General features: G+C 45.6%; 3 protein-coding genes across 4 annotated transcripts in view; 1 reads left to right on the plus strand and 2 right to left on the minus strand.

Moving 5' to 3' along the window:
- The first annotated feature begins 1546 nt into the window (after positions 1-1546).
- Positions 1547-25436, plus strand: rnf32 (ring finger protein 32). The gene is made up of 8 exons (XM_060928595.1): positions 1547-1893; positions 1966-2111; positions 7465-7497; positions 8254-8378; positions 8578-8686; positions 11315-11488; positions 18282-18502; positions 24629-25436. The coding sequence occupies exons 1-8, from the start codon at positions 1617-1619 to the stop codon at positions 24714-24716; spliced, it is 1173 nt and encodes a 390-aa protein (XP_060784578.1). The 5' UTR covers positions 1547-1616; the 3' UTR covers positions 24717-25436.
- lmbr1 (limb development membrane protein 1) overlaps positions 20205-25439 on the minus strand; it is a 55887-nt gene continuing 50652 nt past the window's right edge. Inside the window, exons 15-17 of the mRNA XM_060928573.1 lie at positions 25310-25376; positions 25049-25210; positions 20205-21063 (exon numbers count right to left, since the gene is read on the minus strand). Coding sequence (XP_060784556.1) covers positions 20978-21063; positions 25049-25210; positions 25310-25376 — 315 coding nt within the window. The 3' untranslated portion in view covers positions 20205-20977. The remainder of the gene's footprint in view (positions 21064-25048; positions 25211-25309; positions 25377-25439) is intronic.
- On the minus strand, positions 21442-25040 carry LOC132891117 (uncharacterized). Of its 2 annotated transcripts, none has more exons than XM_060928590.1 (2): positions 23944-25040; positions 21442-23838 (listed from the first exon to the last, which is right to left on the minus strand). In XM_060928590.1, the coding sequence occupies exon 2, from the start codon at positions 23092-23094 to the stop codon at positions 22033-22035; it is 1062 nt and encodes a 353-aa protein (XP_060784573.1). In that variant the 5' UTR covers positions 23095-23838; positions 23944-25040; the 3' UTR covers positions 21442-22032. The 2 variants fall into 2 exon arrangements, with proteins under 2 accessions (XP_060784573.1, XP_060784566.1); XM_060928583.1 differs by having other exon boundaries at positions 21442-23844.

Genomic DNA, 25439 nt, shown 5'->3' on the forward strand with positions numbered 1-25439 from the left:
AGAGACGGGTGCGACTGGAGAGAGACAGAAAAGAGACGGGTGCGACTGGAGAGAGACAGAAGAGAGACAGGTGTGACTGGAGAGAGACAGAAGAGAGATGGGTAAGTCTGGAGAGAGACAGAAGAGAGACGGGTAAGACTGGAGAGAGACAGAAGAGAGACAGGTAAGACTGGAGAGAGATGAGAGAGACAGAAGAGAGTCGGGTGAGACTGGAGAGAGACAGAAGAGAGACAGGTGAGACTGGAGAGAGACAGAAGAGAGACGGGTAAGACTGGAGAGAGACAGAAGAGAGACAGGTAAGACTGCAGAGAGACGAGAGAGACGGAAGAGAGTCGGGTGAGACTGGAGAGAGATGAGAGAGACAGAAGAGAGACGGGTGTGACTGGAGAGACAGAAGAGAGACGGATGACACTGGAGAGAGATGAGAGAGACAGAAGAGAGTCGGGTGAGACTGGAGAGAGACAGAAGAGAGACGGGTGCGACTGGAGAGAGACAGGAGAGACGGTGCGACTGGAGAGAGACAGAAGAGAGACGGGTGAGACTGAAGAGAGACAGAAGAGAGACGGGTAAGACTGGAGAGAGACGGGTAAGACTGGAGAGAGATAGAAGAGAGACAGGTAAGACTGGAGAGAGACAGAAGAGAATCAGGTGAGACTGGAGAGAGACGAGAGAGACAGAAGAGAGTCGGGTGAGACTGGAGAGAGACAGAAGAGAGACAGTGCGACTGGAGACAGACAGAAGAGAGACGGGTGCGACTGGAGAGAGACAGAAGAGAGACGGGTGAGACTGGACAGAGACAGGAGACGGGAGAGACTGGAGAGAGACGGGTGAGACTGGAGAGAGACAGAAGACAGCTATGACAGAGACAAGAGAGAGGCATGAGAAAGAGAGAGAGCGAGACAGAGAGAGATGGGGAGAAACGGGATATTATTATTATTATTATTATTATTATTATTATTATTATTATTTATTAACGAAACAGTTGCATTACAAGCGGATCAGCTCTTAAATAAAGTGATCAAATCTCATTATATAATTATAAAATTATAAACGCTTCAATACAGTAAAGCGTTTTCATTAAAAAAATCGAAACACGGTTTTGTTTTGTTTTTCCACAAACGCGTCGGATGGCGCAGCGCATGCGCACTCGCGAAACCCGACCACGCTGCCAGCTGCCACGCTGTTGCTAAGCAACCGAATAATCAGAGTAACCAGGGGCACCGGCGCTGCTTCAGGACAATGCTGAAGGTAGAGAGAGAGAGAGAGAGAGAGAGAGCTGCTCCTGCGGGTCAAATAGAAACGCGCTTTTATCTCTGATTATTACTGCAGTCTGTAAACCGGCCTGCAGGGCTTTAACCAGGCGATTCTTGTTTGTTTGTTTAATTTGCTGTTAGCCTGCTAAGTTTATTAACACCGACTTAGCTGCTAACGCTAGTTAGCTTTAGTTCTACTTCCTGTTTATGGCGATGAGTTTTTAAATGAGTGAAGCTGAGTTAATTGAGGTGTTCATACATGCATGCATGGGTTAACTGTGTTCACAGTGATGTATTAAACAGTATTGCTGTATAATAATAATAATATTGTGATGTATCATGTAACCAGTTATTGATCTAGATATGACTCTCATATGTGCAATCAGGGGTTTGGAGAGCAGAATGTGTGTTGTGTTTCCACTCATCTCTCTCTCTTTCTCACACACACAGGGTCGCAGTTCCAGAGTAAATGGAAGGAAGCAGGCTGTGATGGCTGGAGCACTTCAGGATCACATCATCCGGAGTGTTGCACACCTTCACCACCCCAGCTTTCCCTCACCTTCTACACACCGCATGCACACACGCCGTGATGATGAGCGGGACTTTGTGCTGGACTCTCCTCAGCCTCCGCTCACACTGGGTATTCTGGGATACACACCTGTCTGTTAGCCTTATGTGTCTATCTGTCTGACTTCCCACTGTGTGTTTGTAGCTCAGACACTGGGTTTAGTAGCAGCTCCCAGCAGCAGAAGGCTGACTGTAGACGAGTGGACAGAGGTAAAATCTCGCTCCATAGTGAACGGAGACTCCACTCAGCCCTGCATCATCTGCACCGAGGAGTTCCGCCTCCAGCCACAGGTACGGATAACCCACGATTTCCTCCTCCAGATTGAGATTTTTTTTGTTTGTTTGTTTTAAGAACATCTTACACAGAAGGAAATCACAAGCTGCTATTATCCAGGTTGCTACGGTATATTCGAGCTCTTACCCCATAGCGCTGTTGAATTCTGCATTCTGATTGGCCAGAAGGTGCTGATGAAGTTCCTGGAACAGCAGTTAACTTCCACAGAAGAGGGGAAAAAAACACTTATAGCCGTTTTTAACATAACTTGTTTTGCATGGGCGTTCCACAACATAACTATAAATGGATAAAAAGTAAAACATCATTCGTTAATAAACAAGAAATTGTCATTATTGGCAGGTTGCCGTGGTAACGTTGTCTCCGCTTCGTTGATCGTTTTCTTATTAAAGCACAACCCTCGGGTGTTTGCTTTGCGAACTTGACCCGAGTGATTTTAAAATAAGTGTTTTGCCGATATTCAAATAATGAGTCGTATTTAATTAGTAGGTGTGTTTTTTATTTTATTAAAGGGTCTCACTTTAGATCACATGTAAACATGTCTCAGGTGGGCGTGTACAGAATTTCTAAAGATTTTAAAGATTTCTTTTCACACTTTTTTTTTTTTTTAAAAGATTGTATGAATAGCCAAAAAAAATTGTGACTAAACAACCAACTAAAGAAGCACCAAACATGTCTCGGCTGCACTTGGGGGTGTCGGGGGTTTTTTTTCCGAAGTTTTCTTTTAAATCAACAGCCGAATGTGTTTTTAAGAGTAACCCTCAGAAGCGTGTTACACGTAGTGGCCCTGAGTAGACAGCTCTCGGGGTCAAGATGCCGATCTGCCCAGGAATGCTGGGAAAAGAAAGCTGTACATGGCCACAAAGCCCAGTTACCATAGTCGCTTATGTAAATATTAGCTCCTGTGTGTGTGTGTGTGTGTGTGTGTGTGTGTGAGAGAGAGAGTGAGTTCGACCCTGAGGCTTAGGGAAGGAGCCCTGCATTCACTTCAAATCAATTAAAGCCCAATAACAGCTTGGGTCTGAAAGAGGAGGAATTAAAACCAATCTGAGGCGAGTGATTTTTATGGCGAGTTAATAAGCACTTCTCATTATCAAAGTTGAATCGGTAATTGCAGGTTTGGTTAATAGTAATTCCCGCAGCCATAAATCAGCACCGATATAAAAAACCCCACTGACATGATGACAGGTTTTTGTGAACCTGCGCTGCGTTACCTGTGAAACTTCAGACAGGCAGCTTCGTGTCCAATCAGCATTTAATTTGAGATAACCGTGTAAATTAGACAGTGGTAAGGTTTCAAAGAGGGAGAGTAATCACCACTCTTGCATTATATATACACACACACACACACACACTCGGGTTCAGGCTCCCAAATCCGTTTTCACTCACACATCACCCGGGATCTGTACGTTGGAGCAGACAGCAAGAACTCCACTGCGCTGTTGGGGTCTCTGTCACAACTGACCCTCAGAAAGACAGACAGGAAGGAAGGACAACAGGACGAATGAAAAGGAAGGAATGGATGGGAAGGAAGGAAAAAAGGGTAGGGAAGGAAGGATGGATGGACGGACGGACAGGAAGGAAGGAAAGACACTAAGACAGGAAGGATGGACAGACGGACAGACAGGAAGGAAGGAAAGAGTAAGGACAGACAGGACAGAGGAATGGAAGGAAGGAGTAGGCAATGAAAGAGGGAGGGAAGAAAGGAAGGGGTAGGAAAGTAAGGAGACACTAAGGATAGACAGGAAGGAAGGAAGGAAGGAGTAGGAAAGAAAGACACTAAGGATAGACAGAAAGGAAGGGGTAGGCAATGAAGGAGGGAGGGAAGGACAGACGGGAAGGAAGAAAGGGGGGTAGGCAAGGAAGGAAAGAGTAAGGACAGACAGGACAGAGGGAATGGAAGGAAGAAAGGGGTAGGAAAGGAAGGAACAAAAGAAAGACACTAAGGATAGACAGGAAGGAAGGGGTAGGCAATGAAGGAGGGAAGGATGGACAGACGGACGGACAGGAAGAAAGGGGGTAGGGAAGGAAGGAAGGAAAGACAGACAGGATGGATGGATGGATGGACGGACGGACAGACGGAGGGGAAGGAAGAAAGGGATAGTCAAGGAAGAAAGGAAAGAGAGTAAGGACAGACAGGTCAGAGGAATGGATGGAAGGAAGGAAAGAAAGACACTAAGGACAGACAGGAAGAAAGGAAGGGGTAGGAAAGGAAGGAAAGAAAGACACTAAGGATAGACAGGAAGGAAGGGATAGGCAATGAAGGAGGGAGGGAGGGAGGGAAAGAATAAAGGGGTAGGCAATGAAGGAGGGAGGGAAGGAAGAAGGGGGGAAGGAAGGAAAGAGTAAGGACAGACAGGACAGAGGGAAAGAAAGGAAGGAAGAAAGGGGTAGGGAAGGAAGGAAAGACACTAAGGATAGACAGGAAGGAAGGGGTAGGCAATGAAGGAGGGAAGGAAGGAAGGACGGACAGACAGGAAGAAAGGGGTAGGGAAGGAAAGACAGACACTAAGGACAGGAAAGATGGATGGACAGACGGAGGGGAAGGAAGAAAGGGATAGTCAAGGAAGAAAGGAAAGAGTAAGGACAGAGGTCAGAGGAATGGATGGAAGGAAGGAAGAAAGAGGTAAGGAAGGAAAGAAAGACACTAAGGACAGGAAGGAAGGAAGGGGTAGGCAAGGAAGGAAGGAAGTAAAGATGGTTAGGACAGGAAGGATGGACAGACAGACGGGAAGGAAGAAAGGGGTAGGCAAGGAAGAAAGGAAAGAGAGAGAGTAAGGACAGACAGGATGGAGGAATGGATGGAAGGAAAGAAGGACAGACAGGAAGGAAAGTGAAAAGAGGAATACAGGAAAGGTGGATGGGAGGGAAGGAAGGAAGGACAGACAACAGGAAGGAAGAAAGGGGTAGGCAAGGAAGGAAGGAAAAAAAACGGTAAGGATGGACGGGAAAGAAGGAAGAAAAGAGTAATGAAGGAAAGGTAGACATGATGGGAAGGCAGACGAATGAAGAAAGGGGAAAAAGTTAAGAGACTCAACAGAAAGAAAGAGACAGAACCAAGGGTGAATTGTATAAAGGAAAGAAGCAAAACACTGTGTGGATTTATGAACTAGGTGCGAGGCTGGATAGGCGCGAGGCTGGATAGGCGCGAGGCTGGATAGGCGCGAGGCTGGATAGGCGCGAGGCTGGATAGGCGCGAGGCTGGATAGGCGCGAGGCTGTATTGGAGCGAGGCTGGATAGGCGCGAGTCTGTATTGGAGCGAGGCTGTATTGGAGCGAGGCTGTATTGGAGCGAGGCTGTATTGGAGCGAGGCTGGATAGGCGCGAGTCTGTATTGGAGCGAGGCTGTATTGGAGCGAGGCTGGATAGCCGCGAGGCTGTATTGGAGCGAGGCTGGATAGGCGCGAGGCTGGATTGGAGCGAGGCTGGATAGGCGCGAGGCTGGATAGGCGCGAGGCTGGATAGGCGCGAGGCTGGATAGGCGCGAGGCTGTATTGACGCGAGGCTGGATAGACGCGAGGCTGGATAGGCGCGAGGCTGGATTGGTGCGAGGCTGTATTGGAGCGAGGCTGTATTGGAGCGAGGCTGGATAGGAGCGAGGCTGGATAGGAGCGAGGCTGGATAGTCGCGAGGCTGTATTGGAGCGAGGCTGGATAGGCGCGAGGCTGTATTGGAGCGAGGCTGGATAGGCGCGAGGCTGTATTGGAGCGAGGCTGTATTGGAGCGAGGCTGGATAGGAGCGAGGCTGTATTGGAGCGAGGCTTGATAGGCGCGAGGCTGTATTGGAGCGAGGCTGGATAGGCGCGAGGCTGTATTGGAGCGAGGCTGGATAGGCGCGAGGCTGTATTGGAGCGAGGCTGTATAGGCGCGAGGCTGTATTGGAGCGAGGCTGGATAGGCGCGAGGCTGGATAGTCACGAGGCTGGATAGTCACGAGGCTGGATAGTCGCGAGGCTGTATTGGCGCGAGGCTATATAGGAGCGAGGCTGGATAGGCGCGAGGCTGTATTGGAACGAGGCTGGATAGGCGCGAGGCTGGATAGGAGCGAGGCTGTATTGGAGCGAGGCTGGATAGGCACGAGGCTGGATAGGCGTGAGGCTGGATAGGCGCGAGGCTGGATAGGCGCGAGGCTGGATAGGCGCGAGGCTGTATAGGAGCGAGGCTGTATTGGCGAGAAGCTGTATTGGAGCGAGTCTGTATAGGCGCGAGTCTGTATAGGCGCGAGGCTGGATAGGCGCGAGGCTGGATAGGCGCGAGGCTGGATAGGCGCGAGGCTGTATTGGAGCGAGGCTGGATAGGCGCGAGGCTGTATTGGAGCGAGGCTGGATAGGCGCGAGGCAGGATAGGCGCGAGGCTGTATTGGAGCGAGGCTGGATAGGCGCGAGGCTGTATTGGAGCGAGGCTGGATAGGCGCGAGGCTGTATTGGAGCGAGGCTGGATAGGCGCGAGGCTGGATAGGAGCGAGGCTGTATTGGAGCGAGGCTGGATAGGCGCGAGGCTGTATTGGAGCGAGGCTGTATTGGCGCGAGGCTGTATAGGAGCGAGGCTGGATAGGCGCGAGGCTGGATAGGCGTGAGGCTGTATTGGAGCGAGGCTGTATTGGAGCGAGGCTGGATAGGCGCGAGTCTGTATTGGAGCGAGGCTGTATAGGCGCGAGGCTGGATAGGCGCGAGGCTGTATTGGAGCGAGGCTGGATAGGCGCGAGGCTGTATTGGAGCGAGGCTGGATAGGCGCGAGGCTGTATTGGAGCGAGGCTGGATAGGCGCGAGGCTGGATAGGCGCGAGGCTGTATTGGAGCGAGGTTGTATAGGCGCGAGGCTGTATTGGAGCGAGGCTGGATAGGCGCGAGGCTGTATTGGAGCGAGGCTGGATAGGCGCGAGGCTGTATTGGAGCGAGGCTGGATAGGAGCGAGGCTGTATTGGAACGAGGCTGTATTGGAGCGAGGCTGGATAGGCGCGAGGCTGTATTGGAGCGAGGCTGTATAGGCGCGAGGGTTTATAGGCGCGAGGCTGTATTGGAGCGAGGCTGGATAGGCGCGAGGCTGTATTGGAGCGAGGCTGGATAGGCGCGAGGCTGGATAGGCGCGAGGCTGTATTGGAGCGAGGCTGGATAGGAGCGAGGCTGTATTGGAACGAGGCTGGATAGGCGCGAGGCTGGATAGGCGCGAGGCTGTATAGGCGCGAGGGTTTATAGGCGCGAGGCTGTATTGGAGCACAACCCATGTGAAGTGTGTGTGTGTGTTTGAGTTGTAATGAAATAATACTCACTTGTGTCCACAGTTTATTCCTCTGTTAGCTTTGAGATTCCATGAAATACTATGTGGTTTTACTGATCCTGTTTCATTCCTCACAGGTTTTACTTTCCTGTTCTCACGTCTTTCACAAAGTGAGTTCATTATGAGCGACAACACACATCCAGCACAGACCTCACACTATATATATATCTCTGTTATTCCACGAAATGGAGTCGTACACGAGCTGATAGCCGACGAGGTGCATAGCATTGAGTTGACCGTAAGCCGTGTACGACGAGATCGAGTGGAATAACTTTTATTCTGTCCACAGTCACTGGATTTTGAGAAACGGAGCATTTTTAATTTTTGCAAATTCGATCAATAAAAATTTTATACCAAACGTCCGACAAAATCATTTCCACTTGGAACGTAAACAAACCGGCGAAGTGACCGGAGCAATTTGTGAAAAATGTGATCTAATTCTTTGGAAGAAAAAAAAAAAAAGATGCGTTCTTACTATCAAATACTTTCCTTCCGTATTTTGTAGGGTTTTGTTTTCAGGTAGTTTTGATTTCGTCCTCGGTTGGTTCAGCAACACGCGCCGCCATTTTGTTTTTCCTCTACTTACTGTATATGAGCTGATTATCCTAGTAGTAGAGTAGCCAATCAGAGTGCACGATTGCTCATATCCAGTGAAATGTGGATAGAATAAAATAAATATATAATAATGTATGTGGATTAATATCTACACTGCCAGTCTAATGGTGGAGGCACCACTGTCTACTCTGTCGGCATCAAGTCTTCCTTCATTCCTTCCTTTTCTTGTTGTCTTTTATATTTTTCAGTCTGTATTTCTTGTGTGTGTGTAAGTAGATGTAAATGTTGATGCAGTGGATGGTTGTGTTTAGGCGTGTCTGAAGAACTTTGAGCGCTTTTCGGGCAGGAAGTGTTGTCCGCTGTGCAGGAAGGAGCAGTACGAGACCCGAGTGATACACGACGGAGCGAGACTCTACAAAGAGAAGTGCGCTCTCAGGTATAACCTCACCTCTGTTACCTTTTTTTTTTTTTTTTTAAATAAATACCTGTGTGAGAGAGAGTGTACATGTAGATAGATGCTAACGTAACACTGAACACGATAGAGGAGAAATGGGATTAGTATCAGGACTAAATTGAAGAGCTCAGATAAAGATGGGAGATGTTTGTTTGTTTTATTTACTTCCTCACTCCGCCAGGATTCAGGCCTGGTGGCGAGGCTGCGTTGCCCGAAAGTGGTACAGAGACACGAGGAAAGTCGTGCCACCCAACGACCCGCAGTTACGACGCAGATTCTTCGAGGAAAAGGTAAACTAACCACACCCACTTTATTAGGCACGCCTGCTTATTTATGACCCAGTTCTCCAATCAGCCAATCACGTGGCAGCAGCACAGTGCATACAGTCATGCAGATCCAGGTCAAGAGCTTCAGTTAACGCTCACAATGTGATCTCAGTTTTTGTGTGACTTTCTTTCACTGTGGCACGAGCGTTGGCGCGAAAAACTAAAAACACCACTGAGCGAGCGACAGTTCTGTGGGTGGAAACAAGCGCCGTGTTGATAAGAGAGGGGGTCAGAGGAAAATGGCCGGATTGTTTCGAGTATTTTTGCCAGGAGGGATATAGTAACTCGTATAATCACTCTTTACAACTGCGGTGAGCAGAAAAGCATCTCAGCATCAACACATCAGACCTTGGGGTGGAGGAGGTGCAGCAGCAGCAGATCATCATCAGGTTCCATGAACAGAGGTGTGAGGTGATCATGAGCTCAGACTCGTCCACGCTGGACACACGAAGACTGGAAGATCATCAAGAGATTGTTTGTTTGTTTGTTTGTTTGTTTGTTTGTTTTTCCTCACATCTTCAGCTGTCCAGTTGTGTCCAAACATAAAGCTAGTTGATGGCATTTCATTAAAAAAAGTGTTTATTTTTTAAAATAAATGTGTCCAAGTTAAACATGCTGGACATTTCTCCTGAGACGCACGCAAAGCCGAGTGTGTGTGAACACGTCCACTCCAAAACATACTTTCCCTTCGGAGCGTGTATTCCAGGACACACACGTTCTTTTTTTTTTCTTTCTTTCTTGAATTCCTTCCTTCCGTCCGTCCATCCTCTTTTCTTTCTTGAAGTCCGTCCGTCCGTCCTCTTTTCTTTCTTGAAGTCCGTCCGTCCGTCCTCTTTTCTTTCTTGAAGTCCGTCCGTCCGTCCTCTTTTCTTTCTTGAAGTCCGTCCGTCCGTCCTCTTTTCTTTCTTGAAGTCCTTCCTGGTATGGGTTTAAGGGTCCAAAAAAATTTTTTTTAAGTTTTAGTACATGCCTATGTGGCATTGTGACTTGACTGTATTGCATTGCAGATACTGAGATGTGCCCGCCGTTTTTTAATTAGCAAGGTTTAAAAAACAAAATGAATCATTCTGTGGGATTGAGCTCAAGAGTTTATGGTATAAATTTTATATTTAATAGTAGGTCCTATAGCTTAGGTGTTTTTGCTTGTGACACAAATGCAGTGAAGAGCGAGCTGAGCGAGTCCTGTTGGATTTTAACAGGGTGCGGGAACTTCGTGCATCGACGTACGGTAATAACGTACTGTATTGTAGACTCCATGTAAAGGGTGTTTCATCCTTTTATGTTTATGATATTGTTAACACGCATGTTCACAAGCCAAAGTGATGAGCTGCTGCAGCAGGCTTACTGCGTACACACACGGGTCGGCTGTCCGGCTACTGCTCGTATTCATTAATAGCGTCTCCCTGTACTCACTATACCCTGCGTATGTACACAGGACACGTGCCGTTTTGGGACTGAGACTCGCTTTGATTTTTCCGACGGCGGCTGGATCGGTCTGTGAGAGCTGTTGATTTTTGTAACAGCTCTGAAGAAAATCTGCTTAAAATCCCCTGAGTCTTGGGAACTGAGACTTGTTATCGGACTTGATCACATGCAGCTCACACGGTCGGTGTATCGTTCTCTCAGTCTGTGAGACTCAGGAGCTCCGATTGCAGTTACTGACTGTGTATTACAGACCTGCAGCTCCTGCAGTCTGTGTTGATAGTTCTCTGGGTATTAAGCTCTGTCTGAAGTGGCCCCTGAGCAGGAGGTCAGACTGCAGTTACGAAGACGGGAATAATTTACTGACGGAAGGTGTTTTGTGGTCCGTGTTCTACACTGTCGTGTGTCCTGTGCTAACGCATTATGGTAACGCAGCTTTCATAAATATGACCGTAATTCTGTTCTACACCTTGAGCTGCAACTCCGACACGATCGTTTTCACTGACTAATAAACCGGTTTTGAAAGTTCCTACTTTTAAATCATGTTTTTGAGACGGCAATTTTCTTTCAGAGATTTCAGTTACAACATGAAACACTCCGTCTCCGACAGCTCAAAATGCATCTCCGGGCATTTAAAAACCGCAGGGCTTCCAGGGACCCTGGGGCCCTTTGGCCTTATTTGGTTGACACCCCCCCCTTCCCATTTTCCTGGATCCACCCCTGCTTTCTTTCAAGGTTTCCTTCCTTCTTTTTTCTTTCTAGAATTTTTCTTTCTTTCAAGAATTCTTTCTTTCAAGAATTTTCTTTTCTTTCTTTCAAGAATTCTTTCTTTCCTTTAAGAATTTTTCTTTCAAGAATTCTCTTTTCTTTCAAGAAGTCTCTTCTTTCAAGAATACTTTTTTCTTTCTTTCAATGATTCTTTTTCTTTCAAGAATTCTTTCCTTTCTTTCAAGAATTTTCTTTCAAAATTCTTTTTCTTTCAAGAATTCCTTCTTCCTGTGTGTGTGCTTTGTGTTTCCATGTGTGAAATTTGATTCTGAAAATCTTCACATGTACGGTCAGAATTATAGGAATTTGAACAGAGTGGGCGGAGTTTCGTGGCTGTGTCAGCTTATTTCCTGCTCATTCGTTTATAATCCTGAATAACAGTTCTACTGAAGCGTGGCTCAGTTTCAGGAGATGAACGAGAGCCTGGTGCAGTTGTGCTGCAGCGACGTCGACTCGTTCCTGTGTGAAATCGACCGGAGCGTCGCCCAGAGCCGAGACGTCTTCCACCTCTTCGATCGCTTACGGAGCAGCAGCAGGGGATTGGAGGAAGAGGAGTGGATGAAGGCTCAGGAGAAGGTACCATCTCCGATCTGTCTAAATCTCACACCTCAAACAGGACATCCTCATTTACAGAGAGGTGCAAAAGCAGGCAAAAATCTTATGAGTTTAAAAAAAAAAAAAAAGTGATCAATATTCCTCAAATCCCCACTTGAGCAAGCATGACAATGCGACACACGTTTCAGGTGAAGACAAAGCGAGCAGTCCGGATTATACTGAAGTGGAAGTTTAAAATAGAAATACAACTATAAAAGGATAAAAACTGTGTTTTTAATAAGTAAATTTTAATCCTGTGAATTTAAGGAAGGAGTCTCCAGTGTCAGAGGTGAAGCTGTTTCTCAGTGACGTGCTGAGGGTTTTTCTTCTTAAAATAACTTGATCATTAAGTGGACAAAAATGTTTATTTAAAAAAAAAAAGTGAATTACTGTGGTACAAGAGGAATAACACACTTCAGGACGTGCTGGTATGAGCTCATCCGGCTGACAGGTGATGAGTTTGTGTCATGTTGTCTGTCGTTCTCCACATTTCACGAAAATCGCTGCTTCTCTCTCAAGGTAGGTCTGCCTGGGGTGCAGTGGATATAAAAAGTCTACACACCCTGTGAAAATTTTTTTTTTAACATCAGAAAAACCTGAGACCATGATAAATAATTTCAAAACTTTTCCCACCTATAACCTGTACAACAGGCTGGCTGCATAAAAAAAAGTGTGCACACCCTTAAACTAGTACTTTGTTGAAGCACCTTTTGATTTAATTACAGCATTCAGTCTTTTTGGGTTCATCAATTAAAATGACTCCGATTAACCCCGAATAAAGTTCAGACATTTCATCAGTTGCGTCCTCCAGCAAAAGCCAGGGTTCACAGAGAGCTTACAAAGCATCTCATTGTTGAAAGGTGTCAGGAGAAGGGGACAAAAACGTTTCCACGGCATTAGATATACCATGGAGCACAGTGAAGACAATATGGGACAACAGTGACATTACCGAGAACCGGAAATCCCTCCAAAATTGATGAAAAGACGAGACGAAAACTGGTCAGCGAGGCTGCCGAGAGGCCTACAGCAACACTGAAGGAGCTGCAGGAATTTCTGGCGAGTACTGGTTGTGTAATCTATGGTTGGTAGAAGAGAGCAACTGGGGGGGCGTCGTGGCTCAGGTGGTTAAGGCGCCATACCATGAATGCGGGCGACCCGGGTTCGATTCCGGCCCGAGGTCATTTCCCGATCCCTTCCCGTCTCTCTCTCCCGCTCATTTCCTGTCTCTGCACTGTCCTATCCAATAAAGGTGCAAAAAGCCCAAAAAAATATCTTTAAAAAAAAAAAAAAAAAGAAGAGAGCAACTGGACTTGCTTGAAAAGTCTTGAAGACGTTTCGCCTCTCGTCCGAAAGGCATCATCAGTTCTGTCTGTCTAATAGGGAGTATCAAGTATTTATCCTCTCATGGATCATCATAGAATCCGAATGCTGATGGCTGCATTGTAGGTGGCTGATAGATGTCATAAACACCCATCTCTGTTCACTGAGGATGCCTTTCGGACGAGAGGCGAAACGTCTTCAAGACAAGTCCAGTTGCTCTCTTCTACCAACCACAGATTACTATGTACCTGGATGACTGAGTATCTTCACAGATATACTGGTTGTGTACTACATGCGACAACAATCTCCCGTATTCTCCACATGTCTGGACTATGAGGTAGGGCCAGAGAAAAACATCCAGGCCCGGCTAAATTTTGCCCCAAAAAAACCAACTTTCCCAAAAGCTTGTGAGAAAACGTCTTGTGGTCGATGAAACCAAGGTTGAACTTTTTGGCCACAATTCCAAAAGGTACGTTTGGTGCAAAAACAACACTGCGCATCACCAAAAGAACCCCACACCCACGGTAAAGCATGGTGGTGGTCAGGGCCGGAGTGGGCCCCGTTTTCAGTCCGGGAGTTTAATTCACATTCAGGCCACTTTGAAATGGAGGAGGAATTTGAGTACATTAAAAAAGATAAAACAAATAACTGTTCTTTCACAATGCTTTTTATTTGGTTTAAATTCAGGTAGTGACAAAGAATGTTGTTCGTCATTCTCTGCATTACTTTAGGGTGAATAAAACTTCCATTACGCGGTAGTTTAATGACCACAAACGTAATGCAGAGACCGACAAACGGTTTCATCTAGTATGAGACGGGGCTCCACTTAAAATTGGATGGTGTGTGGCCGCGTGTCTAATCCGCATATACATTTATCTGCGTCACCAACATGTCCCAAAGTTCCTTAGTGAAAATATTTGAAAACACATCCAAAGGACACGCATCTTCAGAAATCGGCATCTTCGGCCCGGGTGTGGGAATGAACTTTTACGTCGGGGGCGAAATCCAGCTGACTGCCACTCCAAATAGCAAAGCAGCGAGTACGGCTGATTGTTTCGCGTTATTTAAGACGAATTACACAACACATTTTTAGTCACATAGTCTTAAAATAACGAAAGCACCCATCTCGCGTGCATTTGAACCAATGCTTGTGCATTACACGCCGCATACGCCTCGAAAATAATGGCAAATCAACAATGCTGGGTACTCAGCAACCGGCAGATAAAGCGTGAGGGCGCATTAGGCAACTCAAAAATGGTTAAATGAAATGTAGGCTAAAGCAAGTGTTCGATTCTGCTTAGAATATTGGCATACGCATACACCTCTTCTAAGTTATATATTTAAGAACAATTATTTAACATCAAATATGACTTCTAGGCCTGTGTGTTCATAACCACAATGTGCGCACGCCTGTGGAAATGCACGGTGTGACAGCGAGATGAAATAACGCGCAACAGCACATTTGGGACCTGTTCATCTAAAATTGTTAATAACTGGGATGGAAAGCAATGTCCGGTTCTTCTTAGAATTAAGACATACACCACATCTATACCGTGTAAATTGCGAGATTTCACATGACATCAAAAAGCTAAAATGACATCGCAAACTATCGACACATTATAGGCCTAGCATAGACTGATAAAATCGACAAACAGGGTTATCATACTCCATATCTTTCGTAACCTACCAGCTGGTCTTGAGAACATATGTCAATTTGGCACATTTTGCTGCCACCTCCTTCCTTTTTTTAAGCTTCGCCCTTTCGGTTCCACCTGGCCTCTTTCTGCCCTCCATCACTGACGCGCGCTGTTTCGTGCCAATGTTGTTTAAGTTCCCCGCAATACAGAGGAGGAGTCTTGGACCAAACCAACTGCAATAGAGAGGAGGGGAGAATTTCCTTATTTGGTAGCGCCTATTTAATCTGCTGCGATGCTGTCGGCGTCTGGGCTGCCATGTGAAAATGCAGAGTGCAGTTGAATTGATGATTAATGCAAGAATAAGATCAGTGACCAAAATTAATGAAAATTATTTTCCCCATGCTCCAAACAGGCCACCATTGATGGTTTGGTTTGGGCCAGGGATGGTCCTGGCCACCCCGGCATTGGTGGTGGTAGCATCATGTTTTGGGGTGTTTTTTCTTCAGCTGGAACAGGAGCTTTAGTCAAGCTGGAGGGAATTACGAACAGTTCTAAATACCAGTCCCAAAACCTTCGTGTCCACTAGAAAGCTGAAGACGAAAAGGAACTTCATCTTTCAGCACGACAACGACCACAAAAAAGTTTTGGAACGGCCCAGCCAGAAACCCAGTTGAAAATCTGTGGGGTGACCCGAAGAGGGCTGTGCACAAGACACGCCCTCGCAATCTGACAGATTTGGAACGCTTTTGCAAGGAAGAGTGGGCAAAGTCTAGATGTGGCAGGTTGATAGACTCCGACCCAAAAAGACCAAATGCTGTAATTAAATCAAAAGGTGCCTCAACAACATTAGTTTAAGGCTGTGCACACTTACGCAATCAGCTCATTGAACAGGTTATAGGTCACGTTAACGGTGGGAAAAGTTTTGAAATTACTTTTCATGGTCTCTTTTACATCAGGAAAACCGATCATTTTAACAGGGTGTGTAGACTTTGTCCACTGTAGCTTCTACCCAAATTTGCATAGGCGTAATTAAGCCCTAACTAGCGGTTTCCGCACGCACACATCGCTTCTTCGCCGATTTTGATTCTTTCTGGCCTGAAGGTAGGGGTACCTAGGGTGCATATAACTTCTACTCAGATTTGCTGAATTACAATTATTAATGAAGTTATGGACCAATTAAGCCAAAAATAGTTTTTTCTCGGTCAATTCCTTGCCGTTTTAGATTCTTTCTGGGGAAAAAACCCATCATGGATGTGGCGCGTAACTCCACTTTATCTCCCCGCCTCGTCGTCGATTTTTATTTTTCCTAAAATAGTATGACACGGCCTGCTTTATTAGTTATGGGTAATAAATGCGAAGGTTTTCATTTCAAAGTGGTGGAGCAGGAAATAAATCAAGATGTTTAGAAAGGGAATGGACATCTTGTGTAACATCCTGATTGGTTAGTCCAAATCCTCACAAAATGGCTGCCTTGCATCCGTTTGTGAGTTTAAACAAACTCCCCCCGTTTATTGAGCACCATTGGAAGTATTCCGTTTGCCTTCACATCGAAGCTAGCTTCCATCTCGTCTGAATTTCATCCTTCACACATCCGAACATAAATTCACAACTCGAGCGCGATCAAAGCGCCGCTCCTCAATAGCCCTAATCCCTCTGGTCCCTGTCGGTCCACGGCATGTCCTCACCTGTCTCCGTGCTGCAGATGTCCCAGCGCAGCCTGAAAGGAGCTCGACTCGCTCATAAATCAGCTCGCATTGTGCACAGTGTTCAGAACACAACACAGGACAAACCGCACGCACACAATACACCCACATGCCAGGAAATTAAACCAACAGCAGATTTGTCGCTGCCTTTGTCGTTTATTAGCCGCTGGTTTCAAAGAAAATGAAAGCAGGAAGTTTATATTTCACGGCGTATCAAAAGAAAGCCCTGCTTTATTTGCTTACTGAAGTCAATCAAAAATGTCAAGCTTTCCATTAGTACAACGTCATGCTTGTCAACCCGCCATAACACTTTCCTTATCGCTGCGGTGGTTCTATCAGGCGTAGGTCAGCTTTGGCCGGGGAACATGCAGGTAGTCGAGCTTTCCTGTACATCGTCAAATTCACAAAATGCTCCTTTTGAGCTCAAAACGGTATCATCAAGTTTGTACTCATTCGGAGGTTCTTCTATATTGTAGAACACAGTGAAGACCTCAAAACTATGGAGGAACATCTGGTAAATAAAAACATGAAACCGAATGTTTGATAGTTTAGATTCTTCGGCGTTATTTTAACTAGCTTCATGAGGTAGTCACCTGGAACGCTTTTCAATTAACAGGCGTGTCCCGTCAAAAGGTCATAGGCAAGGGTTGGAGGTGAAACGTAGAATATCAACTTTGTCTAGAAGAACAACCCAAAAAGCGCATTCAGTTTTCCTGGGGTCTAATTTGCAGCCTGAAATTGAATAAAACGGTTAGAATATACTGTTTTGCCCAATTTCCGAAGGTTTGCTTACATCTCACTTATGCGCACTTTCACCGCCAGGGGCCCGTCGTCGTGACGTCATTTAAGCCAAACAGACCGGGAACAGCTCTGTGTTTACTTGCGAACCGAGCACACGTGTACAGACTTTGGTCGTGAGAGGTTGTGTAAAATGTCTGAGAGCGATTTTGAAGTAGGAACTCTCCAGATTGAATATCGAGAGGTGAAACCGTATATGTATGACCCTATGGCCGTTGAAGCAATCGGTGAATGTGGCTCACTGGTTTGACCCTGATCGCGGCGACCCCGGACCTCAACAAGATTTGCGCCCAAACGATTTATCCTGGTAGTTATGATAAATTCCTACTTTCGTCGTAATACTAAATAAGAACCCTTTTGAAGAATAATTAAGCCGCCCTCCCTAGTGGATATAGGGAACGATTACTGGACAGTGCGCCGGTAGGCCACATTAGTCTGCCATCTGCAGCATTATACTATTTGTAGCCGACTCTAAGCGAGGAAATATCCCTTTGTCTCATTTCCACAGTGATTGTACAGGATCCCTCAGGATTCTTGACTTGTCAATTGCAAGCAAAAGTAAAAATGTTTACCTCCAATCTTCTCCTTTTTGCTTGAGCGTTGTTGCTCCGTTTCTTCTTTGACTGCTTGATTTTGTTTCATGCGCACACAATCCGCTCTCTCCGCCTCGTCTCCTCTTCCGGAAAAAGGTAAAAACTTCTTCCTGACCCGGTCCCGTTGTTACAGTTCACTGAACAATAAGGCATGGGGGCTTTTCTTTGGAAATTCCCAAACGCACGTCTGCACTCAAGTCGAACGGTAAAGTAAGTAAACGGAACTGGACTCAACTCAGTTTGTTTGGCTTAAATAACGTCATGCGGCGAGTGGTCACGAAAATAGCCGACAGAAATTTACCACGATCCGTGCTAACTTAACAATACTTCCTGGGACCACAAGAAAATTAGAGGGTTTAACGTTTCAAATGTGCATAAAATTAAAACCGTTGCCTACGAGCTTTAATACGTTTGAGATAAGCAGTAAACAGCCCTATTCCACACCCATCAAGAAACGACACTGAATTAGAAGGCGTGTCCAAACATCAGGGAGTAGCAAAAGTATGTGAACCTTTTTGCATTAATTTCTTTCAGGCCTGATGAGTATCAGCACCGTAAATAAAACAGGGCGAACATATATACTTTGTCTCTTTATGCAAAAATACAGAAAATTCTAAAGGGTTCACAAACTTTCAAGCACCCCACTGTGTTTCTCTCGTATGCTTTCGTAGTTTTTTTTTTTTTTAAAGCCAGTAACGTTTTTGACCTCGTGCTTTTGTCACAGGCGCTCCAGCGGGACACTCGTGACTGTCCGATCTGCCTGACTCCTCTGCGAAGCGCACACTCGTCCACTCCACTTGTCCTGCTTTCCTGCTCCCATCTGTTCCATCAGTCCTGCCTGAGAGTGTCCGAGTCCTTCTGCCAGGAGGGCGGCGCCACCTGCCCACTCTGTCGGTGTCACTACGTCTTTGCGCCTGTCTACGACTTCGCCCATAACCATACAAGGTATGGCGCAGCGCGTTAGCTGTTTAGCATGTGGACATTCAAGAAAGGGACAGACAAACCTGTATCGAGTCCGTTGTACTGGATGTGAACCAATCAATCAACGCAGTGATGCTCACTTTACCAAACTAAATCAGTCATATAACAACAGGGATGAGAATGGGACATTTAAAAAAAAAAAACCTCTGAAATGTCTGCCAAGGGCAGACATAATGCATGGGGGGGGTTTTTCAAAGGGGGGGGGTGCACCTTATATTTTATTTATGTATATGAATGTTTTCAAATTCAATGATGGTTTAAAACGTTTATAAACTTTAAGATAACAAATCCCTACAGATATATCTATATCGTGAGCGATAATGAAGGTAACCGTAACGATATATTAGATTCCTCCTGACTATCTGACAATTTCAGTAAAACGTACCTTTGTGCTTTTTTGTTTCGATGTGCTCCTGGACGTTTCTAGCTCGTCTCGTTCCATAATTGATCATATCTGAGCACAGAACCTTTCCCGGCGCGTCCACTTTTCGGATATGTTCCGTCAGGCACGTCGTCACAGTTTGTGTCTCTATCTGCACGGTAACGCTACTATCGAGCCATGCCCATCGGAAATGGTTCTTTATCCCGTTCGATTTATCGATTTCCCTGGCACGATCCTCATTTTTGCGGTCCAAAACTTTCGCCATATTGGCGAAGTAACTTTGAAAACTAACCAAAATAACTAGAACTTAAGAAGTGATCAAAACCGCGTACGTATAGCTTGTTTCTCCGCGAATTGTAGAAGTGAGAGAAAACTAGCACCAAAACGTTGCCGGCAGTCGGTCGGTCCTGCCTGCTTGTGCCACCACAAGCCTCGCCTCGCGCTGACACCCCCCCCGAAATTTTCTCAACGGATTTACACGTTTCACAAAAATGACATTGTCAGCGGGAAAAACTCGGAATTCCGCAGATCCGCGGAAAATTTTCATCTGATATAATAGTCTGGTTCATGGAGTTTGATTCACCAGAACCACTTGATTTGTTCTGGTGAGTCAAATGGTAAAATAATCACCACATTGATTGATAACGGCTCAGTGCCAAGCTTCCCAAAGATCGTTGTTAAGATGCTCTTGGGAAACCTACCCCTGTGCAGTAAGCATTATCAGATGAAAATTCAATCCAAACTGCTCGCAAGCTTTTTTTTTTTTTACAGAATTAAAATGTTCTTGAGATATTACAAATCAAAGATTGAAGAGACGGCTTAATTTTTAGAAAACCGTTGTACTATTCTCCCTGAGGATCGCATGGTCTTCATTAACCAATGAGCTCAAATGTTTTTCTTCTTCGTAACTTTTCATGGAAATTGGCAGGAACATAGATGGTTGTATACAAATTACCTAATTAATACTAAACGTATTAAATCAACACGCTCAAAAAAGTAACAAGATTTCTAATCCCTTCTTCGTGCTCTGAACGCCTTTGTATTTCTCAAAAGTAGAGCCTAGTGTTAACTATTCACAGCGGCTTCCGTTTTTTTAAAACCTCACTGATTTTCATGTGAATAAATAAGTAGGTAAAGCTACGAAAACTCACTTCAAAGTCTCCGTGAGTCATAACATCAAAACGTTGCGGAATCCTTCACCAGGAACAAGGCGAGCGAGAGAACGGCCGTTTCCCGACATCCCGCGAGCAGAGTTTAATCAGAACAAATCAATCATCACACAGCTTTGCATTGAGAGAGAATATTTTTATTCTGAACTGAACGCGAGAAAACTGGCTGCTTGTTATGAATAGAAGAATGAATTGCTGTTTTCACAGTATAACATACAAACCTTCCCTCAGTGACTTATGATGCGTGCATTTATTCATGGTCCAGAGATTATCGACAGAAAGCAAGATTTAAAAAAAAAAAAAAATTGTCCTTCAGATGCAAAATGTGACCTTTTCACGGGTTGTAAATTCAATGTCCCTCATGCGAGATATGTCCTCATTAGCATCGTAAACTGGCTTGCTTTTTTTTTCCTGCCGTCACATGAGGGGTCACAGTGAATTTGTCTATAAAAAGGTGCTTGCAGACGCAGCCGTCCCACATTAAACGCTCGTACGAAAGCGTTCGTTTATATTTCCGTTGAATCAAGCAGTAAAATATGACTCTGGTATTTGATTTAGCAACTTCAGCCAGTAGACCGCTATCTATATCAGCAGGGCACATGACTATTAAAGCGCCTGTAAAATACGCCCCTGTTTCATAAGGCATCAGAGGTGAAGTTCTGGACATGAACTGAAAAGATAGCAAAAAAATATATATACAAACAAATACAACATTTACATGATGGTCTTCACGTTTACCCGAGTCTGCGTATTCACAGCATGAAGGGGGAAAAAATTCATAGAATTTAAAACATTAAAACGTGCAAACTTCTAATGGTGCGTAGACAAAAGGAAACATGAAGGTAGGACTTTGATGAACGTCTGCACTGTAAACGTCCTGCATGGGGCTCAGAGCGTCTTCTGGTGACCGTTAGCTGCTAGTTTATTTGGCTCTGGTTCTGTAGGACTGGTGGACAGATTCAGTTTATCCAGACCTGAAAACAGAGCCAACAGAATGCAGGTCAAAAGACGTGTGTGGGGTGTGATGTGATATCTACAGGGATTAGCAAGAACATTAAAACACCAGAATGACCACGGAGGGGTCAATTGACCTTTTTACCTAAAAGGCCCACAAGAGGGTCATTTGACCCTTTTTACCTAAAAGGCCCACAAGAGGGTCATTTGACCCTTTTTACCTAAAAGGCCCACAAGAGGGTCATTTGACCCTTTGGACCCCCTGTGGACACTCCTTTTGTTGTGGAAATGTGGCTGTTAGCGGCTCACAGAAGTCACTTGAGTCACAGAGTCGCTTGAGCCGTGTTTTTGCATGTGTGTGTGTGTGTGCCCATATGGTGGATTTATAAACATATGGTGGATTTTTATGCAGTGAATCATCAGGATGAACGAGAATTTGGGATCAAAACTCTTGACATTTATTGTTAAAAAAAATCAAAACAAAACATATTTACAATGAATGAAAAAGCAACTGTTTTCCCAGTTTTCGTGTGGAAAGTTTTCGTGTGGAAGTTTTTCCAAGCCAGGTGTTAAGACTGAAGAGTCGAGAAAATGCAAAAATTCCTCTCGCTGGGAGTGGGCCACTAATAAAAGATTGTATTCCAGTCTTATAGAGATCAGAAAAAAGTTTTCTGAAATCATCTTGGACAAACAGCTGTTCTCTGAAAACATCATTTGCTCCCACATGCACAACAATACGTTTGATAGTTTTGTGCTTGGACATTTACATACAATTACACACACATTGTAAGGTGTGACCCCCTCACCCCTCACCTCACACACTGCCCCTAACAGCCTCATTACCATAACAAACTGTTTTCCCAGTTTTCGTGTGGAAAGTTTTTGCAGAAGTAACTGTTATTTTTGTGTGCCAAAAATAGAAAAAATATATTTACAAAGAAAAAAGCATATTTACAAAGAATGCAAATGAGTGAAATACATTTGAGCAGTCACTCACAATTCTGGCACAGCCATTGCTCCTTTCTGCATTTCCCACATGTATATTTATAACAGCCAACACAGCGCACAGTTGCACGATTGTCCTTGCATTTGATTTTAGCCTGACACTTGGCTCTTTGTCCGAATTGTGGTGTGGAGGGTTGTTGCCGAAGCAATTGCTCCTTTTGGACCTTTTTCATACCCACGTGGGAGTGAGCCAACTCTCTTGCCAGTTCAAACAGGAAATCCACCCGTCTTTCCTTTCTCCCAGTGCATAATTGATAGAGCACGTGGGCATTCAGTGCTGCAATGTCTATCATGTTGTAGAACACTGATATTGGCCAGCGCCTTGTTCCTGCGCGGACAGTGTATTCCCGCACCATCTGGTCCATGATATCGACGCCGCACTTTGTTGTGTTGTAGAGTGTGATGGTGTTTGGCTTCTTTTTGGCGGTTTCCTGTGTCTGAATCGTGCTGTGCATGCTGCTGAGAACATATACTGTCTTCTTCCGCTTGGGCGCATACACAGTCAGTGTGGCACCAGTGGATGAAAATACCTGGGTGGTAAATTCATCGCGGTGCATCTGTCGAGTTGATGGTGGAATTTCTTGGCGAATCCTGTTGACTGTGCCGAGGATGGTTGAATTCCGGCTAAGTAGTCGTTTTGCAAGTGACAGTGATGTAAAGAAATTGTCTGTGGTAACATTTCTGCCCTTGTCCAAGAATGGTTCCATCAGCCTCATGACTACACTCTCAGACACTCTCTCCCCACGAGGCCGAGTGGGGTCCTTGCCAAGATATGGGAGGATGTTGCAGACGTATTTGGTTTTCAAGTCACACGCCACCCAAAACTTGATACCAAACTTGTCTGGTTTAGTTGCAATGTACTGTAGGAAACAGCAGCGAGTCTTGCACGGGAAAAGTTGTTCGTCAATGGTGATGTGTTGACCAGGGATGTAGGATGTGATGCAGTTGGTGACAAACAATCCCCATATGTTTGAAATTGCAGCAAACCTATCAGTCTGTACTCGCTCGCTGCGGGTGTCTCTGTCATCAAAGCGCAGGTGATGCATCCTCTCCCCTCCTTTACTCTCTCCTGCCTTTCACTTTCTCCTCTGTGCCCTCCTCCCTCTCTTATCTGCCCTCCTCAAATCCAAACTTACTCAGTTTCCCTCCACTTCTCACCTCTATCCTCTGCTCTTCTTCTCTCTTCTCTTTCTCTACTCCTGGACCCCTTTCTCTCTCCACTCCACTCCACACCACTCCTTTCTCTCTTCCAGACTCTCTTCCGTGTCCTCTCCACTCCTCAGTTCTCCACCACCCTGCTCTGTGCTCCACTCCTCTCTTTGCCTCTCCTCATACCCCCTCTCCTCTCTTCTCCTCTCCACCACCCTCCTCTGTGCTCCTCTCCTTTCCTCTCCTCTCTTCTCCTCTCCTCTGTGGTCCTCTCATTTCCTTTCCTCTCCATCCCTTTCCTCTGCTCTGCTCTCCTCTCCTCATCTCTCCTCTCTTCTCCTCTTCTCTCCTCTTTTTTCCTTTCCTCTACTCTCCTCGTCTCTTCTCTCCTCATCTTTCCTTTCCTTTCCTTTCCTTTCCTTTCCTATCCTTTCCTTTCCTTTCCTCTCCTCTCTTCGTCTCTCTTCTCTTCTATTTTCTTCTCTCCTCTGTGCTCCTCTCATTTCTTCTCTTCTCTTCTCTTCTCTTCTCTTCTCTCTCCTCTCTCCTCCATGCTCCTCTCCTCTCCTCTCTCCTCTCTCCTCTGTGCTCCTCTCCTCTCCTCTCCTCTCCTCTCCTCTCCTCTGTGCTCTCCACTGAACCTAACGCTTCAGAAAATCAGTGATCATGTTTCATGTCCAAGCAAAACGTTTAATTCATAATATTATATGTATTATATACAGTATACTGTATTAGTTACTATTTACCTGTGGTGATTTCAGAGGCTGACAGCCCTTCGGAAGAAGCTGTCTGCCCCTGTTTGTCTTGGCTGTTACCAACACAGAAACAACTGTTTTCTTCAATGCTGGCTGAGAAAAGATTGCAAGTCTGTAATGGTCTACTAAGACTTTGTTCAGAACACCAGACGATTTATTTGCAGACGATTTATGTGTAATTCTAAGCTCATACCAAATGAAAAACAAGTTTTTCCAAGCCAGGTGTTAAGACTGAAGAGTCGAGAAAATGCAAAAATTCCTCTCGCTGGGAGTGGGCCACTAATAAAAGATTGTATTCCAGTCTTATAGAGATCAGAAAAAAGTTTTCTGAAATCATCTTGGACAAACAGCTGTTCTCTGAAAACATCATTTGCTCCCACATGCACAACAATACGTTTGATAGTTTTGTGCTCGGACATTTACATACAATTACACACACATTGTAAGGTGTGACCCCCTCACCCCTCACCTCACACACTGCCCCTAACAGCCTCATTACCATAACAAAATGAGTGATTAGTGTATTCGGCAAAAGCTGTGTGGGTCAAATGACCCCTCTCTGGTCCTTCTAGGTAGGCAAGCTGTGTGGGTCAAATGACCCCTCTCTGGTCCTTCTAGGTAGGCAGAAAAATTGTGGTCTTTGTAGTGTTAAAAGCATCTGCATGATATTGTGTAGGTGTCACCAAAACAGCTCTGACTCATCAAGACATGGACTCCACAAGCTTTCTGAAGGTGGGCTGGGGGATCCAGCACCCAAATGTTAGCAACCGATCCTGGAAGTTGCGAGGTGGAGCCTCTACAGACCTTGGAGGCCAAGCCAACACCTTGAGCTCAGGGAATACCGGACCCAAGGTTTCCCAGCAGAACATCTCACTGGTGCCATCAGGTAAGGTCTGCCCCAGTGTAGGTGCTTGGAGTGGTGGCCAGCCCTCTAATACAGCACTTTGTGCTCCAGTAGCTCATCCATGGGATCGGATCAAGCAGGGTCACGACCCAGCCATCACGCTTTAGCCCTGGTCAGTGTCACTAACACATCGACTACAAGAACTGACTTCACATTTTAGCGTTATGGTTGTTTGTGTACTGGGTATGTTACCGAGTGCCTTGAGCAGCTCCTCTCGGACAGCGGAGGTGAACTTGGTGATTAAACACAGCGTGGTCACCACAGCGAACAGCAGGTTATATGACACCACGATGTAGAAATTCCCCAACCAGTTAAACCGACCGAAATCCCCCAACAAGTCGAACCTTGTTATTCCTAACACACACACGGAGAAAAGATGGGACACAACCAACACATTAATAAACATTGGTGTATAATGGAAGGCTCTCTCTCTCTCACACACACGCCTCTTACCAAGAGTGCGGGACATGACCGGGAGTGCAGAGCTCAAGACCAGGATGGACACACAGCAACCGATGATCTGGAACAACGAGTCAAACACACTGAATTTAAAGTCAACTCCTTAGAGCTGCTTCATGGACTT

This window comes from Neoarius graeffei, chromosome 1 (assembly GCF_027579695.1).
Source record: "Neoarius graeffei isolate fNeoGra1 chromosome 1, fNeoGra1.pri, whole genome shotgun sequence".
In the NCBI taxonomy this organism is placed as follows: domain Eukaryota; kingdom Metazoa; phylum Chordata; class Actinopteri; order Siluriformes; family Ariidae; genus Neoarius; species Neoarius graeffei.

Bases quoted from the DNA above. Each gene is read 5' to 3' on its own strand.
- rnf32 (XM_060928595.1), top strand. From the start codon at position 1,617: ATGACTCTCATATGTGCAATCAGGGGTTTGGAGAGCAGAATGTGTGTT. The intron at 1,894-1,965 runs GTATTCTGGGAT...GTGTGTTTGTAG, and splicing joins TCAGCCTCCGCTCACACTGG to CTCAGACACTGGGTTTAGTA. The intron at 7,498-8,253 runs GTGAGTTCATTA...GGTTGTGTTTAG, and splicing joins GTTCTCACGTCTTTCACAAA to GCGTGTCTGAAGAACTTTGA.
- LOC132891117 (XM_060928590.1), bottom strand. From the start codon at position 23,094: ATGCATCACCTGCGCTTTGATGACAGAGACACCCGCAGCGAGCGAGTA.